This window comes from Dicentrarchus labrax, unplaced genomic scaffold (assembly GCF_905237075.1).
Source record: "Dicentrarchus labrax unplaced genomic scaffold, dlabrax2021, whole genome shotgun sequence".
Taxonomy (NCBI): Eukaryota; Metazoa; Chordata; class Actinopteri; family Moronidae; genus Dicentrarchus; species Dicentrarchus labrax.
The window spans coordinates 1-20000 of NW_026136822.1; the positions used below are offsets into that span (position 1 = coordinate 1).

Consider the following 20000-nt stretch of genomic DNA (forward strand, 5'->3'; position numbering starts at 1 on the left):
AACCTCTGCTAATATTTTATTTGTCCACAGACAACAGACACATTCTACCAGCTAGAAACTGTAAACGGAGAGTTTTATAAAACTCAAACAGACAATAATCTAATATTCTGTATAGATGAAGCATATTTTATTCATCAAATCACAGGATTTTATAAGCACAAGCATGAATGCGTTTCATTTTTATTCCTCTGCGTTTGTTGTAGATTTCTTCTTAAAATCATTCTTGAAAAAACATTCAAATATACAAACCATTGGACGACAGAGCGGTTTTAGTCATTTCCTGTCTGTGTGTCACATTGGTTTACTTTGGCCACTGCCAGTGCCGTTAAATATAATTAAATATGAAATATGAATATGTTAAATATGAATATAACTTAAGTTTAATTAACATGGCACATCACAGACAGTAACAACACTGTTCATACATGAACAAATATTCATGGACATATTTATTAGTCTTCTTCACTCAAACACTGACTGCATATACTCCTGCTCCATTGATTCTGTACATACTGATGTTTTTACACATCCCTATGTATATTTTTTTCATTGCTTATGATATAACATTGTATATATGACTTGCATATTAAAAACTAAAGCAGATGTGGATGAGTGTGTGAAAGGAACATTCAAAATGTAATGAAAAAACAAACTGAAACTGAACTGAAATAAAACAAATGAACAAATCTTTATTTTTATTCATGCAGAGAGAGAGAGAGAGAGAGAGAGTGAGAGAGAGAGAGAGAGAGAGAGAGAGAGTGAGAGAGGGAGAGAGAGTGAGAGAGGAAGAGAGAGAGAGAGAGAGTGAGAGAGAGAGAGAGTGAGAGAGGAGAGAGAGAGAGAGAGAGATCAACATTCAACATACAGGTGTCTTAAAGACACACAAACAAAAACATTAAATGGAGCCTATAAAGTTGCTGGCAGGCTCCCAGGTGTCTTCCCAAGTTTTGCCACTGAAAAAAAGAATGAATGCAAACAAGTGTAAGATCACTGCATATCCCACAATATTAGTTTATATCAATGAGGTATCATAGAACAACAAATGACTTAGGATCAGTTTTTCAGAAGCCTGCTACTAACCAGTATGGAAGTAAGTACATATATATATATATGAGCTCTTACCATGAGGAACAAGGCAGCCAGCTCACTTTTACCTCTTCTCTTCCCTGCACACACACACACACACACACACACACACACACACACACACACACACACACACACAGAAACATTCCAGCAACCACTGTTAAATGAACTGCTATTTCACTCAGTCAGTTACATCTTACCTCCTTTAGTTGTTTCTTTTATTTCATTGTAGTGAAATATTTTTTGCTTCAAACATTTTCAGCAGCCTAAAATTATGCAAAAAAAAGAAAAGAAGAAAGAAGGAGAATAAATGTAGAAACAGACTTTGACATCCCCCAGGTGAATACAGAACTCACAGGGGTCAGCACAACCGAAGCAATGGCTGAGCTTCACCCTGGGTTTGAACCACCTTCTTGATCATGATATCTCACCTATTCACTGTTCTTTGATTGTTATTGTGGACCTGGTACACCTTGGTCAAGGTTCCGAGCTAGCTGAGCTGATACTAAAAGGTGGTGTGACATTACTGCCAACCACTGATTAGTCACATGACAGTTGACGTCCTGCACAAAGTCTAGATTTTTAAAAAGCCAAACTATCATTAATAGTTTTTTTATTCACTCAAAATGGCAGCCCACAGCCCCATGCTGTGGTCAACTGACAAAGTCCAGACTTGTCCAGAACATAGCTTCATATCCTCTGTTATGAGTAGCGTAGCTGTTTATGTGCGTAGTGTGTTGTCAGTGTGGCAGTAAATGTACAGTGTAGCTTAGAGTCTGTCAATAAATAAAGGCTGCAGCTTCTCAAGACCAAAGTAAAGCTTGTTTCCCAACTTCATTGCTCTGACAATCACCTCTGCCTACATTGAGGGGTCCCATCCAAAGTTCTATCTACAGTGGAAAAGGAAGTAGAGGACCCAAAAGTAAATAGAGTAGAGTTGAGCTGTACAATGCTGACGCACAGAGGAAGAGAAGGAGTGTCTTTTGTCTGATATGTGTCCACATTAGTTTTTGTTTTATCTCATGAATAATTTATCTTCTACCTGTAGATGAGGACAAGTTAGTGAGTAATCCTTTATGTTTTTTATTGTTACTGATAATAACAGGGATTAGGGAAAAAAACTGTTCTCCGAAAAGTCTTCTGTTTGCAATCTCTCTTTGCATGTGTCTGGTTCATTGTGTCTACATGCACACAAACAATATTATCATGCTGCTATCAAGGAATTGCATTGCACATTTAATTTGATGAGTAGGCTGTAGCACAAAAAAACAAAAAAACCTCTCTTCCTCTTTTTCTTCCCTTCACCTGTTGCACTGCTCAGGGAGATAGTAGGTGTGGGAGAGACCGGGAGCACTGTGCAGACACACCTGTGACAAAGATGGATGACTTTAGACACATTACTTAAAATATGGCAGAAGGTGATTAATGCTAACACTCACTTTCAGTCATGGTTTTTTGAGAGGGAGATGCTGAGGCGGTGCTTGGAGGCCGGACAGGGACGAGGGTTAGGATGTAAGTCTCCTCCTCATAGTCCATTTGGGGATGAGAAGTAGATGGGAGAAAGGTGGAAGGGTCTGGAGGATGAGGAGGAGAAGAGGGTTGGGAGGGAGAGGAGGTAGACTGTGGAGTTGGAGATGGGCTGGGAGCTTCTGGCAATTGCATCCTTTGAGAATCTGAAAAAATATAAATATAAATATTACTCACAATGACAGCATATCCCAAAGCATAAATCATAAAAACAGATGTTTGCCTTAATTTTAATAATGTACTCATATGCCCTGCTCATCTTTTCTAAAAAGGCTTTTACAGGCCCGTCCCCTCCAGGGAACATGTAGGTGATCATTTCAGCATTTACTGTGTTCACCCTCTTCTTCTTCTTCCTGATGAACAACATTGGGTTGTAGCCCAAGGCAGCAAGCTTGCTAAACCTGAAATGTACACAATAAATTACACAAAATGTTAACATGGCATTATTATTATTACACACTGACATGTTCCATTGTTTTCACTTTATTTGAGTGTTATGTGTGCACCAGTGTTTGCTAATGTCTATAATCTTTTTCAAGGGTTTCCTGAGAGTTTTCTAATGAACTGTAGGTGTGTGTACATATAACCTTCTTTCAGACAGAAAGGTGTGGACAGGGTTCTGTGGAGTGCTGGGATGAAGCACTTGTTAACAGAGAGTTCACTGTCTCTGTTATTATAGTTTCTGTCTGAAATATCATAAAGCTCAGGAGACAGACATGGCCAAAACAAGTTTTCCCTCCATTTCTTTTTAGTTTAGTTCTTCGGAGATGCAAACACATGCATTGCACCCTCAGTTTAATATTTTGCACTTTCAGTTCAAATTGCATATTAATGCCAAGCATAAGGTGGTCTGGCACATGGACTGCGTGGGCATCTTCATGCTCACCAGCAGCTCAATCAGCAAAGAGTTGGATGAAGATTAATAAAGGTCAGCGGGTGTGGTGATTAATAAATACTCTCCCAGCTTGTCACATCACTGGTCTCATAGCTCTGAAACACCTGAGCTAATCAGTTAAACACGATAGCAACAGCTCAACAAATAGAAATCTTCGTCTCAGGAAATGTCTGGATGGTTCAGAGAGTCACAACATGAACACACCTCACCACCAATCTGCAGCCAATGACAAATGAAGTATGATTTTCCCATAAATAGTTAATCTAATAATATATAAAGTGATTGATTATATGATTATTTCGGACAAAGACTGTTTTAGTTGGAATTCTAATGTATCCCAGCTCATACATGGACACATAGTTTAGTAATTAATGATATAATGTGTTTGCACTGCACTGGTCACAGTATTTAGCCATGATTCCTCTGAGGACTGGAGTTTGAGGGTATGGGTGTCCTTCTGACTCGTAAAGCAAACTGTTGCTGAAAATGACTGACACCCTGTTTAACTTACTGCTGTTAAACTTTATTCGTCTGTGTTCAGCATAATCTGTTTATCTGGGACCCAACTCTGGATCATCATACACTGCTCTACTTTAATAGCTGTTGGCAGCTCGCACTGTAACTACTAGTGTACCACCACTAATGTGAGATGCACCTGAAGTCATTTGGTTCTGGAACCGGGCCTAGCTCTCTCCTCATTGGTGAAAAATGTGCTATTGATCAGAAAAAAATGCTATTTGGACCACAAGCCCATATGTCAATAATGAGCCAACTCATTTTGAATCTTTAGCTAAATGTAAGGTTAGGGGTGGCTCATATAAAGAGGCGGCATTATGTTCAACAACCTTTAATGAATACAATGGATCCGCACACACACAACACATCAAAGTCAATACTCACTGCCTTTTCTTTTCTTTGAATGACTTTTTTTTGCAGGAGGCAAACACAGCAGCTGGTCTTCTGATTGGCATGATGCTTGCTCCACAATAGGGACAGCTTCTTGTTTTGGGCTTCATCATGACTTTGAGAGGAAGATGAATGGAAAAGAAAATAAGAGTGTGACACATGAAAAGAACTAACTTACAATTCCAATCCAACTTTATTTGTTGAGCACTTTAAAAACAACCAAAGTGCTGTACAGGAGAATAAATAGGACATCATAAATATAGACAGTGATGATGATGATGATGATGATGAAGACCACTGTGAGGAACATAGACAGTGATGATGATGATGAAGACCACTGTGAGGAATATAGACAGTGATGATGATGATGATGAAGACCACTGTGAGGAACATAGACAGTGATGATGATGATGAAGACCACTGTGAGGAACATAGACAGTGATGATGATGATGAAGACCACTGTGAGGAACATAGACAGTGATGATGATGATGAAGACCACTGTGAGGAATATAGACAGTGATGATGATGATGAAGACCACTGTGAGGAATATAGACAGTGATGATGATGATGAAGACCACTGTGAGGAACCCGGTGTTACACCAGCTGTTGTTGATGAGCACAGACAGTCCCCCTCCTGTCTTCATGCCGGTCCCGGTGCTGTCCCTGTCGGCTCGAACCGTCTGGAAGCCGGGAATGGTGACGTTGGAGTCCGGTATCTGCTCGATGATTGCAGGGATGAAGACTTTAAAGCTCCTCTTCTTCATCCTCCGTTCAACCCGCTCTGCAGCCTCACCGTCTCCTCCTCAGCTCCTCCGGTATGGAGGCTCTCTCTCCGGTCAGGATGCTCGGGTACCTCAGGGTGATCATCTGGTCGCGGGTGAAAACAATGCGACTCCCCGTTGCCATGGAGACCAGCGTAAACAAAAACAAAAAGTGCTCAAAAACGCCAAAAAAGTATTTAAGCAACGTGAACAAAGTAGTAAGAGAGTAAGAGAGTAAGAAAAGAGTTCAAAATAGTAAAAACACACTGAAACTACAACAATGGTAGGAGCTGTTGTCGCCGGTGGGTCTAATTGACTGCAAGGACTTTCTAAATACAGATAACAATCACCAATTTCCCGTTGACCAGCATACTGTGTATAACAGAGCATGCATTAATGCTGATGTTACACTGAAACCTCTTTAATGTGTGGCACAAAAGTAATATTGCTGCATCTGTAAATATACAAACTATATTGTTTTATAGTTTACATTTGTAGGTACACACTCAAAACATTAACTGTGTTTCTTCCTTCTACTAAACATTAAACCTGTGTTTCCCGCACGAGGACAGTACCCGCGTTACCAAGTACCGCGAACGAGACCCATCATCAATCATAAAACATAACAAACAGTATTTCAGTAAAGAGAATTTAAAAACATGTATATATGTAAATTTAAAAAGAAGTCAAAAAAGAAAACAGAAAAAAATATATGAAGCGGCTGTAAAACTATCTGAAATTAACATATTAACTTTTATTTAATATCAATCATCTAGATGAAGTGTAATTACTGATTCGGCTGCACTAAATGTTTGATATATTCAATAGATGTCTGATATTACGACCCTATTTTACAACCCTACTTTGAAAACCGGAAGAACTAGCTAACCCAAATCCACATTTATAGAATAACAGTTAGTATATCTGACATAAGCCAACATCTTTACTGTTTCTTAACATTAATCACATAGATGGAGTGTAATTACTAATTCGGCTGCACTTAATGTTCGATATATTCATTAAATATATATTTTTACGACCTATTCTTAACAATACTTTGCAAACCGCGGCACAAGGGAATTGTAGTTTTTGTTTTTAATGGTACATTTCCTAAAAATGGAAGTTGTAAATATTAAATTAACAGTATGCTGATAGATTTAAAGGGGTGGGAAACATATTTATTTGATCAGATTGTAAATATGCAATTGTTAAATTGGTGAAAATTCATTTTGATCATACATGACAGTGCCCCCACTTGGTGACTATATTTATATGAATATAGTCACACAGCTGAAGTCAAGAGCTTTCTGAAACAGTTGGTCCCATGTCTGTAGCCTCTTCTGTTGCTGAATGACAAGCCTTCCAATATGCACTGAGGTCAAGGTTCAGAGGTCAATATTTCACAACAGGAGCCACTTAAAATCTTCAAACTGACATATGTTACTCACCAGGCCTTTCCAAAAAATTCTTTAATTTTGTTCTAGGACAAAGTTTAATTCTCACCTCTGTTTGGTGCCGGCCTCTTTCAGGTGTAGTTTCTGAGACCATTTGAGACTCCAGCCTGGATGAACTCAAGGTTTTGGATTTTTTGCTTATATGTTTGATAAAAACCTTCAAGGTATTGATTTTTTTCCTAATCACATTCATCATTTGGGATCTGGGCTAGTGTAGACCTTATTTTACCTATAGGCAGATTATGAGACAATGGTCCTCTCGCCACGGACATGCCAACATCCCATACCCCCACAGCAGGGCACTCACTTGGCCCATGTTGCCTAACACTAACACATATTTAAAGGAGAATACAGTCAAGTGATGCACCACATAAATAATAATAAAGAGCATTCTTCAACAGGCAGCACTCTCAACACCTCTAATATGCCACCACATCCTCCAAAAAAATCCACTTTATGGTCATGCAGTTGTAGATTGCAGGCCCATGGCCGTGTGTCTGTGTGGGAGCGGTAATATATATATATATTATTTGGTCATAGTCCTAATTATAGTCATTTGAATCTACCGGGTGCTTTGCATATGTCTCTGTGTCACCAGTGGTGGAATGTAATGCAGTGCTTTAACTCAAGTACTGTAATTAAGTACAAATTTGAGATACTTTTACTTTAAGTCTTTTCTTTACATGTTACATACGTTTTGACGTTGGCTAGTTCATCTGATATACAGTACATCACTATGAAATGTGGTTTGCTAAATCATTCAACCTGTGTAAAGTTGGATGTTACTATATAATTGCATTAAAACTGTTCATGTTATTGAAAACTTGATGCTGAAAATCCCATATCACTAGTCCTTCCTCTGAATCTCTCCTCTTGCCATATACTGAATTCATGTACTCTGAAAGCATGTGGGAATTTCTCAGATAAAATAAGTCTAACCTAAAACAGTAGTAACATCCAAGGCTCAATCAGAAATGTAGCTTCATTGTGCCTTTGTTTAATTAAACATTAAAGAAGAATTATAAATCAAACAGTAAAGATCAACTGGAAAGAAAATCCCTGAAAAGATGCAGAACTGAACGTGAATCAAAGATAAGACAGTAAAGGACAGTGGTTTGTGTTGTAAAGATGTAAGACAACATTAACCAGGAACTTCCCACAACCCAGTAGAGAAATCCAACCTTATATAAGTGAATAAACATTTCAAAACCAAATGCAAAAATAACAACAACCTAATACAAAAACTATCATCTCCAACTTAATCCTGACAATGAGCACATACGTTAGTCACTTTTTAAAGCCACATGCTCTGTGTGACCATGTGTCGCACACGGTGCACTGTGATCATGAGCACCACATCTTCCTGTTTTACATTGCATCAGACTCTGAATCTCCACAGCTAACGTCGAACTCATCTGAACTGTCCATTGTGTCAATTATGTCATCTGCTGATGACAGCACATGCAGGTAGTGTTTTCTTGTATGCCGCTGCAGCTCTCTCATTTCCCACTGGAAGGATGAGGCAGGTGTGACCCTTTGTTGCTTTCTCTGTGAGATGTCCTTAAGAAGGGATAAACTATGTCACTATCCAGGTAAATAACATGTCTTTCACAACTTAAACATAACTTTGTGAAACATTCGAATTTAAAAAAATGAAGTACAAGGCCGCATTTACTTTGCATGGCGTCTTCACTCTGATGCTGAGACAACTGGGACAAGACCCTGGCATGGGCTTTGAGAGACTCCCAGTGCTGCTTCATTTCTTTCACAAGGATCTTCTTCTCCTCTTGAAGCCTTCGAACACCCATGACCCTATGGAAGACTTCTTTCTTTGTGCTGAAATCAGCAGAGCCTGTAATACATCAATATGAAAAGTTCAGACTACTGCATGTAGCATGTAGCTTCAGAGATCATTTCTGTCATACATATGCACACTTGGTCAGAATGCAAATATGTCCACTGGAACACCTGAATGTAAGAATACTAATGATGAAATGTGTATTCCCTAAAGTACTGTGCTTTAGTATAAATTTGAGGTACTGGCACTTTTCTTTTTATGCTACTTTCTTCTTCTACTGCACTACATCTCAGAAGAAAGTATTTTACTTTTTACTTCACTACAATTATTGGACAACTTCAACTTTTAGTGCTTTAAGGATACTTTACTGATTATACTGAATATTTTACTTGTGATCAGAGTATTTTTACAGTGTAGTATCAGTATTCTTTACTTTGTAAACAGACTTCATGCTTTTAAGTAAAGGATATGATACTTCTTCCACCACTAAAGAATACGCACAGTACATGAAATGCATACCACTCTGTGTAATTTGCCAATTATGAAGTGAGTTTGGAGACATTTCAGACTGTGATCTGAAAAGGCCTTAAATGTTAACATACCATTTTTCCGATATAGGAGTTGAGCTCTCGTGTTGATGCTGGTTGTTAAGGCCTCAATCTTCTTACACAAAGCTTGTGGTGTGCCTTGATGGTCAATTTCTCCTGACAAAATTGATTGCAGGTAGCGTCAACTTCACAAACGACACAAATGTTTCTCCATGTCAGATAATGTTTCACGTTCTTACCATCGGCCCATTCTTTTACTTCTTGCACAAATTCTTCCACAGTTTGTTCACCCAGTTGATGCGGGGCTTTCAGGGTTTCCAGGTCCCCAATCGGGATATTGAGAGCTTTAGATGTCTAAAATGACAAAATTATTACCAAGAGCTAAAAGTCAGTACAACATATACAGTGTACAAATGCAACTCAAATCAGGCAAATGTTGTAACTATCATGTATCACAAGCCTATGTGCACAAAACTGTATGTGTGTTTTATTGACCTACACTGTGCCATTGCAGCAAAATAATATTGTTTCTATTTACCTTATGGTATCTCTGGGAAAGTGCAGTAGCCAGGTTTGGACATTTCTGCTGGTTCCATCTTATGGCCAGGAGTGTCAGCATGTCATTGCGTCCTGCAAGTACACAGAGATGAGTTCTGTAAAGATTCACTTGTAATAATATAAATGTCTTTTATTCTGTATACAGAGGTACAATTATATAGCACCTGCTTTTGACATATGCTTTGTGGTGACTGCTATCCTGGAGAGGGAAGCATTACATTGCTCTACTTCCTCCCCTAGTGTTTTACCAGCACCTTCTTGGTTTGCTACTCCATTTGACCTGGAGAGAGGGACCCAAACAGAAACATCAAGGGAATTTAGTACAGCAGAGACCTCAAGCAATGCCCAACAGTCACTTTTATTTCAATTAAAACCTAATCAAAAATCAAACTGTCACCCTTCCACCAAGTTGTGTGTACATTAGTGGTAAACCTCATGAGTAATCTTGCTTACCAACAAACATACACAGACAGGTGCAAAATAATATCCTTGACAAAAGTACATGTGTCAATTAAGGGCTGTTCACATCAACAACTATAACAATACAAATGTTAAATAATCTGTTAAGTGATAGTTAAACATTACACATTTATATGCATCATTTATAGGATTGCAAGTCATTTGATAAAAATGTACTGTATTATACTAACCTCACATTTGAAGTCATGCGCTTTAGCATGTACAAACATATTAAGGGCAGCCAGCAAGACATCATGCCTGCACACTGCCAGCTCCAGTCCCTCCTCATCCACCTTACTGCTTGATCTCTCTGGCAGCTGACCACTCCCCCACCACAATTGCTCCTTCCAGTGACCTACATTGTAGAAAATCATAATTGACAAATAATCTCATCAACAGTCATTACAGGGAACAATTATTAATTTCTTTTAGGGGACAAGGAACAGATTAGTGTTAGCAGATTAAGAACAATTAGGTATACAGGTAGATATCACAATACATGGGAGTACTGACGGACTATGAATTACAATGTTATATTGAGATAGAAATGTAAGTCTGCTATTACATGTTTATTTTTGCTGTGGATGTGATCCACAAATCTGGTCACATCGTCATCTTTTGCAATGAAGACACTGTCAAAAATGGCCCGCTCCTGAGATCTAAAAAAAACAACAAGAAATAAAAAGGCTTCAATGTTTAAAAGGATAGTTGAGTATTCTGAAATGGAGTGGTATAAGGTACTTATTCATAGTAAGTGTGTTACCTACAGTACACAGTGTTCAAACAGCCCTTTGCCTTGGCACTACATTGTCTCAACTGTAGAAATGCATATTTCTACATCTAACCCCAACTACAATACTGGATATTGGGTTTTTTTCAGGTGGGCCTTTTATATGTGGCTAAAACACATTTTTCTGCTTCTCCACAACAGAGGCAGGGGATGGGTGGCGGTGACCATTGTCTGCTGTAGGTAACAGACTGACCATGGATAAGTACCTCATACAACCCCACTTCAAAACACCTTAACTATCTTTTTAACATGTCATACATCGAAAGGTTACTTGTTGTATAAAACATAACTATCTATCTGTACATTATTGTATACCTTGCAGTACTTTTGAAGCGGTAACGCTTGCAGTTTCCATCCACCGAGACAGAAAGCATTGCTGGGGTACAGGCAGGACAGATGAATTTCTCCTCCTTGCAGGTGGAGTCAACCTCATATTGTACAGCAGCCCATTCAAAAAAAGCTTTTTTTGGAAGCTGTCTGATGAGATCTTCCCAGTCTATGTAAAAAGAAAAAGCACAAAACAATTTTTAAAACAAAGACCTTTCCATTTCAAAACACAAACATATAGAGAAATACTTACACGGCCAAAGCCAGCAGTCCGCTTCTCAAGCATTCTTAGATATGCCTGAAAAGACATCCCGGGTGATGCCATCTTCATGTCTTCAAACGTATAAAACAGGTCTGTCTCATAAATTGTTACAAAATGAAGGGTGGCAGGTCAGTATCCACTTTTATCAGGTCATCAAGTCCTGCAGTCCAAGTTGCCTGGCATCCTCGCAGGTCAGCTCCGGCATGTTGAGATCATACTGTCCTACAAGGTAATATTTACATTTACAACCAGCCATTTGTTGCAACGCTCTCCTTGGCCAGCATGCTACTAAGAAGAGATGGTCTCTTTTCCCTCCATCTCTCAGAAAAGAGAGCATTGTGAATGCTCCAATCCAGAGAAGCCAGAGGAGCTCTTTGGTCTGCTGATGCTTCACTAAGCTCTTCATCAGAGCAGCTCAGGGAGGGTTGCAGATCTTGCAAAAGACATTCTATTGCAATTGTAAAAGAAATACATGGAGTAGTTAGAAGGGGCCCAAGGTTGTTTTTGTATCATATGCACACAACTAGTTGTTATATGACAGATATAACATATATAACAATGTGAATGGTGCTTGGCAATTGCATATCAACAGGGAGAAATGTTGTCATAAGGCTTGTTTTGGAGACTTTGTTTTGTTCAATAGCTCATTTTGCAGATACTAGGTACAAGACATTATCCACAGAACATATCTAATGAAACACACACCAGCAGAATCTGTGTGAAGCAGTCTCTGAGCAAAGGTCCCTCTACATGAGGGTGTGAGGTGAGACCGGTCTTACAACGGCGTTCAGCTGTAATGCAGAAAAAACACATACACCTCTTAGAGCAGCATATATTTGTCTAACACTTACATTTGTTTTAAAGATACCTGTATGCGATCTACATTTATACGATACAGTACAGTTTTACTATTTCATTTTTTGGGTGGGGCGTGGGTCTTCTTTTGGAAAAGAGGCTCCAAGACCACCTACATGAAAAATGTAACTCATGTTAGCCAAATCATGCTTACAGCAAAAGTATTTCTTTATTTTTCAGGATTTGAGATCTATCAGAGATGACACATTCATCTGACCTGGTGGTGTTGAGCTTCAAACTTTGATAAATAACATTTTGGTGTACTTTACATATTTATGGTCAACTGATGGTACTGTAGTCCATTGACAGTGTTGCACGTTATCTCTGCCACTGAAACCATTTTAAATATCTAGAATATAAAATACAGTGGCGGCTGGCCAATAGAGGGCGCTAGGGCGCCGCCCCCTTGAGCCACAAAAATAAAAAATAAATTAAAAATTAAAATAATTTAAAAAATTAAAAATAATAACAATAATGATAAAAATATCAGTATGTTAATATTTGTGTGTTTGCAATATGGAATGCAGCCAGTAATATGTGTAAAATATCCTCTGCCTGTCTGAAGCCTCATCAGCTCTGGCCGATAGAGAAAGCGCCCCCAGGAGGCGGGTCGATGTAGCTGTTAAACCAATTGCTAATTTAAGATATGAATGTATGACATTAAATTCAGCCAATCAGCGTCCTTACATCGAATCCAAGAAGGGAGATTATTTTATGGCCCCAAGCTCGCCTCTGATAAAATAAGGACCGGGCTCTAGGGCCGCGAACGATACTCCTCCAAGACCAAGACCCAACCCTAACTCGGTGGAATCTCTCCTCCAAGATCCGTCTGAGAGGAGAACTTTGTTGGAGAAAGTTGGGGTGAAAGAGCTGGGCCCAGATCAACCTGAGCTCTCAATCAGACAGCAGGCTAGAGAGAAAGGGAAGCAGTATATGGCGGCGGCTTCTCCCGTAGCCGGTACACCGGGGAAGACTTGGCTAGCTGGGTGCACTCATGCTTTTTAAAAGGACGGGGACAGATCCAGCATGGACAGTTACCGGAGTGAGGGATATGAAGCACCTGTCAGAGAAGGTGATGTTTCTGTTTCTCTGTAATAATGGTAAGGTATCGACCGACACAACATAGTATCCAAACTGCGCCTGTCGATACCTGCAATCGGTTCTTTTTGTACCCAGATCAAGAGATCAATGACTGTTTCTATGGTTTCGCTTTGGATGGCGGTAAAGCTTGCAGCTCAGTCTGTGCTGGAGTTGGCTGGTCAGCATCTGACCTATCAACACATGGCTCATTTAAATATTCAAATGAGCCATGTGCGCCTCACTCGCAGTTGCTAGGTTACCACCAGGCTGTCAATCAAACTCTCAGTAACAGAACACAATGTGAGCTAACGTTGGTTGTTGGACTGAACTTCTGAATATGCTCATACAGAAACAGAAGGTGCTGCATTTGTTTCCCCTTTATCTATCCACATCAGACACACAGACACACACAGACACACACAGACACACACAGAGAGACACACACACACACACACACAGACACACACACACACACATACAGACAGACACAGACACACAGACACACACAGACACACAGACACACACAGACACACAGACACACACAGACACACACACACAGACACACAGACACACACAGACACACAGACACACACACACACACACAGACACACACACATACACACAGACAAACACACACACACACACAGACACACACACACACAGACACACACAGACACACACACACACAGACACACACAGACACACAGACACACACAGACACACAGACACACACAGACACACAGACACACAGACACACACAGACACACACAGACACACAGACACACACAGACACACAGACAGAATTTTTAACCAAACGTATCTTACTACCACGTGACATCCAAGTTAAAGGGTACCGTATCCAACGTGCGCGTCGCGTCGGAGAAGATGACGTCGACACGCAACGGCAGAGAAATCAAAAATAAAAGCTGATGTTTAAGAATTTGATTAATAAGATATGCATTTATGTATACAGTAATTGAGCAACTAACTCAACTAACCTAACGTTTAACTTTCCTTTATCCTAATAACGCTTCTACAGGATGTGTATTTATGAAATAGAAACCACTAGTGTCTTTAGTATTAACGTTACTCTTGCTCCTAAAATATTCTCTTCTGGCTTTACTTTGAAAGGGCATATTTATTTTGCTAATTCAGTCCACCGGATGTGGGTAAATGTGTTGTTGCTAACTTGACAGTGTCACGGTTATCACAACAAACTCTAATGCCAGAAATATCTTCAAATGTTGATTTTCCACTGAAAATAAAATGCAGACAGAAATGTGACAGTCACGTGACTGCTCTGCTCGATGACACACCTTCTGTACCTGCTGGGCTTGAATAGTATTGGATCAGATGAATGGGTGATAACTGCACCTGCACCTACTGGTAGGTAGAGTAGGCCCCTACTGGCCCCTACTGGCCCCTATCTGTGGGATGATTGGATCGGGATACTGTTTACTGTAGCTACTGTTCATTTTATATATAATATATATATATATAACATATATAATACTTTATATTTTATTTTTAATTCTATTCTTAGGTTAGGGATTTTCATTTTAGTCTAATGTATGTTTTGTATTTTGTATGCTACTGGATGCTTCAATTTCCCTCGGGATAAATAATCTCTCTATCTGTCTGTCTGTCTGTCTGTCTGTCTGTCTATCTGTCTGTCTGTCTGTCTGTCTGTCTTGCCAGGGTGGCATATGGTGGCAAACCTATAACATTTACGAGCAGGAGTGTCTGATGTCCGACTGCAGTGAATGCAGCACGAGATAACGTCAGAGAGACTGAACGAGGGAGCCAGGAGTCACGAGGACAGGAGAGATGGGAGGAAAGAGTTAAAAACGTATTATCTATCTATCCAGAAATGAAATGATAATGAAAGCACAGTGCGAGCATAGCTGTGATAAAGTTATTTCACTAACTGTACATGTAATGTTGAAAAAGCTAACATTGACTCAACGTCTGTCAGGGAAACTTTATAAATATTACTTTTATTGAATTTTACAGAAATGAAGAGGAAAGGTAGCAGACAAAGTTTTTATCTCACCAAAGAGAAAAACGACAGAAACAAAAACACCTGAGCAAGGTAGACGGAGAAGATGAGGTGGAAGGAGAGAGAGAAGAGGTGGAAGGAGAGAGAGAAGAGGTGGAAGGAGAGAGAGAAGAGATGGAAGGAGAGAGAGAAGACGAAGATGAGGTGGAAGGAAAGAGAAGAGATGGAAGGAGAGAGAGAAGAGATAGAAGAGATGGAAGGAGAGAGAGAAGAGATGGAAGGAAAGAGAAGAGATGGAAGGAGAGAGAGAAGAGATAGAAGAGATGGAAGGAGAGAGAGAAGAGATGGAAGGAGAGAGAAAAGAGGTGGAAGGAGAGAGAGAAGAGGTGGAAGGAGAGAGAGAAGAGGTGGAAGGAGAGAGAGAAGACGAAGATGAGGTGGAAGGAGAGAGAGAAGACGAAGATGAGGTGGAAGGAGAGAGAGAAGGGCAACAGAAACGTGATAGAGAGAATACAAGGCGACCAGGGACAGGAGGAGGAGGGAGAACACCACAGCGGTGAAGATAGGGAGGAGGGAGAGCATCACCAAGATGAGGAGGGAGAAAGCTCCACAGGGACGTTGTTGCTCCACAGGGACGTTGTTGCTCCCACAGGGACGTTGTCGCTCCACATGGACGTTGTTGCTCCACATGGACGTTGTTGCTCCACAGGGACGTTGTTGCTCCACATGGACGTTGTTGCTCCACAGGGACGTTGTCGCTGCTCCACAGGGACGTTGTTGCTCCACAGGGACGTTGTTGCTCCACAGGGACGTTGTTGCTGCTCCACAGGGACGTTGTTGCTCCACAGGGACGTTGTTGCTCCACAGGGACGTTGTTGCTCCACAGGGACGTTGTTGCTCCACAGGGGCGTTGTCGCTGCTCCACAGGGACGTTGTTGCTCCACATGGACGTTGTTGCTCCACAGGGACGTTGTCGCTGCTCCACAGGGACGTTGTTGCTCCACATGGACGTTGTCGCTGCTCCACATGGACGTTGTTGCTCCACAGGGGACGTTGTTGCTCCACAGGGACGTTGTCGCTGCTCCACAGGGACGTTGTTGCTCCACAGGGACGTTGTTGCTCCACATGGACGTTGTCGCTGCTCCACATGGACGTTGTTGCTCCACAGGGGACGTTGTTGCTCCACATGGACGTTGTTGCTCCACAGGGGACGTTGTCGCTGCTCCACATGGACGTTGTTGCTCCACATGGACGTTGTCGCTGCTCCACATGGACGTTGTCGCTCCACAGGGGACGTTGTCGCTCCACAGGGACGTTGTCGCTCCACAGGGACGTTGTCGCTCCACAGGGACGTTGTCGCTCCACAGGGGACGTTGTTGCTCTACAGGGACGTTGTCGCTGCTCCACAGGGACGTTGTTGCTCCACAGGGGACGTTGTCGCTGCTCCACAGGGACGTTGTTGCTCCACAGGGACGTTGTTGCTCCACAGGGACGTTGTCGCTCCACATGGACGTTGTTGCTCCACATGGACGTTGTTGCTCCACAGGGACGTTGTTGCTCCACATGGACGTTGTTGCTCCACAGGGACGTTGTCGCTGCTCCACAGGGACGTTGTTGCTCCACAGGGGACGTTGTTGCTCCACAGGGACGTTGTCGCTGCTCCACAGGGACGTTGTTGCTCCACAGGGACGTTGTTGCTCCACAGGGACGTTGTTGCTCCACAGGGACGTTGTTGCTCCACATGGACGTTGTTGCTCCACAGGGACGTTGTCGCTGCTCCACAGGGACGTTGTTGCTCCACATGGACGTTGTTGCTCCACAGGGACGTTGTCGCTGCTCCACAGGGACGTTGTTGCTCCACATGGACGTTGTCGCTGCTCCACATGGACGTTGTTGCTCCACAGGGACGTTGTTGCTCCACAGGGACGTTGTCGCTGCTCCACAGGGACGTTGTTGCTCCACAGGGACGTTGTTGCTCCACATGGACGTTGTCGCTGCTCCACATGGACGTTGTTGCTCCACAGGGACGTTGTTGCTCCACATGGACGTTGTTGCTCCACAGGGGACGTTGTCGCTGCTCCACATGGGCGTTGTTGCTCCACATGGACGTTGTCGCTGCTCCACATGGACGTTGTTGCTCCACAGGGACGTTGTCGCTCCACAGGGACGTTGTCGCTCCACAGGGACGTTGTCGCTCCACAGGGACGTTGTCGCTCCACAGGGACGTTGTCGCTCCACAGGGACGTTGTCGCTCCACAGGGACGTTGTTGCTCTACAGGGACGTTGTCGCTGCTCCACAGGGACGTTGTTGCTCCACAGGGACGTTGTCGCTGCTCCACAGGGGACGTTGTTGCTCCACAGGGACGTTGTCGCTGCTCCACAGGGAGGTTGTTGCTCCACAGGGACGTTGTCGCTGCTCCACAGGGACGTTGTTGCTCCACAGGGACGTTGTCGCTGCTCCACAGGGGACGTTGTTGCTCCACAGGGACGTTGTCGCTGCTCCACAGGGACGTTGTTGCTCCACAGGGACGTTGTCGCTGCTCCACAGGGACGTTGTTGCTCCACAGGGACGTTGTCGCTCCACAGGGACGTTGTTGCTCCACAGGGACGTTGTTGCTCCACATGGACGTTGTTGCTCCACAGGGGACGTTGTTGCTCCACAGGGACGTTGTCGCTGCTCCACAGGGACGTTGTTGCTCCACAGGGGCGTTGTTGCTCCACAGGGACGTTGTTGCTCCACATGGACGTTGTTGCTCCACAGGGGACGTTGTTGCTCCACATGGACGTTGTTGCTCCACATGGACGTTGTCGCTGCTCCACAGGGACGTTGTTGCTCCACAGGGACGTTGTTGCTCCACAGGGACGTTGTCGCTGCTCCACAGGGACGTTGTTGCTCCACAGGGACGTTGTTGCTGCTCCACAGGGGACGTTGTTGCTCCACAGGGACGTTGTCGCTGCTCCACAGGGACGTTGTTGCTCCACAGGGACGTTGTTGCTCCACAGGGACGTTGTCGCTGCTCCACAGGGACGTTGTTGCTCCACAGGGACGTTGTTGCTGCTCCACAGGGACGTTGTTGCTCCACAGGGACGTTGTCGCTGCTCCACAGGGACGTTGTTGCTGCATAGGAAACTAAGTTCCATAGGAATAAGAACAACAAAGGACAGAGACGAACATTTTGCTATAAGGTGTATTTAAGAGACATTCTTCAAATAAATATAAATATTCATGTTTGTTAAATATGAATAATTGGGGAAACTCAGTGTGAAAGTGTGATGAGATGAGGACAGAGTTTTAATATTTTGTGTACGATGTATTTTAGATCTATTGATCAGATTAAATTCCAAAATCAAACAAATGAACCTAAAACTGCTCTCCCTCTGTTGGTGTGTGTTAAACACAGTCTGGTGGTTAGAAGTTATCAATGACAGTCCACATTGATTATGTTTTTACTAGTTGTTATATTGTAGAATTAGTTCAGATGTAATGCAGTTTCAATCTTTCCTCCCCTCCATCTTCTAGACCAGGGGTTCTCAACCTTTTGCAAGCCGGGCCCCCCCAAAGCTGGTTCATTGCAGTTGGGCCCCCCCTTCCCGGCGCCACCCCCCACTACACCACCTTGCATAGATAGATAGATAGATAGATAGATAGATAGATAGATAGATAGATAGATAGCCTTAGGCTAGGCTATTATTTTTAGGGCCACTTATTATTATTATTATTATTATTATTATTATCAGTAGCAGTAGGTATAGGCCTATTATTTTTACTAGGCTATTGTTATAATTGGCAGTAGCACCAGACTTCTAATGTGAGCTTGCAGGCATTATTATTATTATTATTATTATTATTATTATTATTATTATGAGTAGTAGTAGGCCTATTATCATGACTAGGTTATTGCTATAATTGGGAATTGGCACCAGACCTCTGATATGAATTTATTTTTTATTAGTGTGTTTAGTAGTGTTATTATTACTAGGCCTTATAGTAGGCCTATCATCTGCATTTTGACAGAAGCTTGCAGGTAGGTGATGTTAATGTGAGACCTGAGCCTGCTTTGCCTTGCAAAGATCCTCAATTCTTGGAGCAATGTCTGATAAACATAGCCTCAAATCATCCTCGATTTGTGCACGATTGCGGTACTTTGTTTTGAGTGCAGTCATTTTTGAGAATCCTGCCTCACACAAATATGTCGACGTGAAAGGGAGGAGAATCTTCAAGGTGACGTCACAGAGTTGAGGGTATTCCTGCATCAGTGCTGCCCAGAATGACGAAAGAGGGCAGGAGGTAAAGACTTCCTTCAGCCTACTGTCACTCTTCAGCTCAATGAGCTGTTCCTGCATATTGATTGACAGCTCGTTTGCTGTGCACACAAATGGATCTCGAACCCACGCAAAAAGAGCGATAATCCTCCTTAGAGTACGTCGCAAATTGTGTTCTCATTTCTGACAGGTGCTCAGACGCTGATTGAAATAGAGAGGAGAAATCGTGTAACGTGCCTGCATCCGTGATAAAGTCTGCAAGGCTGGGGAACATGTCGCAGTTCCCTCGACTGATGCGGCCATGCCAGAGGTCAAGTTTTTGTGTGAAGGCGTCCACTCTGTCTGCAAGAAGCAGAATATGAGTTTCGCGGCCTTGCAAAGACAGGTTGAGGCCATTCAAGCGGTCAAATATATCGACCAAATAGGACA

General features: G+C 42.2%; 1 protein-coding gene and 2 long non-coding RNA genes across 4 annotated transcripts; all 3 read right to left on the reverse strand.

Annotated features, from left to right (window-relative positions):
- Positions 1–850: 850 nt before the first annotated feature.
- LOC127359922 (uncharacterized) lies at positions 851–2425 on the reverse strand. Its single transcript, XR_007883045.1, has 4 exons — positions 2365–2425; positions 1287–1352; positions 1123–1166; positions 851–953 (listed from the first exon to the last, which is right to left on the reverse strand). It is a non-coding gene; the product is annotated as an uncharacterized LOC127359922 (long non-coding RNA).
- Positions 2426–7596: 5171 nt separating this feature from the next.
- LOC127359916 (uncharacterized) lies at positions 7597–10317 on the reverse strand. Of its 2 annotated transcripts, XM_051394235.1 has the most exons (7): positions 10187–10317; positions 9701–9816; positions 9517–9608; positions 9218–9332; positions 9033–9134; positions 8308–8484; positions 7597–8192 (listed from the first exon to the last, which is right to left on the reverse strand). In XM_051394235.1, exons 1-7 carry the CDS (start codon positions 10282–10284, stop codon positions 8074–8076), a joined length of 819 nt encoding a protein of 272 aa, XP_051250195.1. In that variant the 5' UTR covers positions 10285–10317; the 3' UTR covers positions 7597–8073. The 2 variants fall into 2 exon arrangements, 1 of the variants encoding a protein (XP_051250195.1); XR_007883041.1 differs by lacking the exons at positions 9033–9134; positions 9218–9332; positions 9517–9608; positions 9701–9816; positions 10187–10317 and adding an exon at positions 8950–8969.
- A 5-nt stretch (positions 10318–10322) lies between these two features.
- LOC127359921 (uncharacterized) lies at positions 10323–11512 on the reverse strand. Its single transcript, XR_007883044.1, has 4 exons — positions 11366–11512; positions 11101–11281; positions 10561–10654; positions 10323–10350 (listed from the first exon to the last, which is right to left on the reverse strand). It is a non-coding gene; the product is annotated as an uncharacterized LOC127359921 (long non-coding RNA).
- Positions 11513–20000: the final 8488 nt, after the last annotated feature.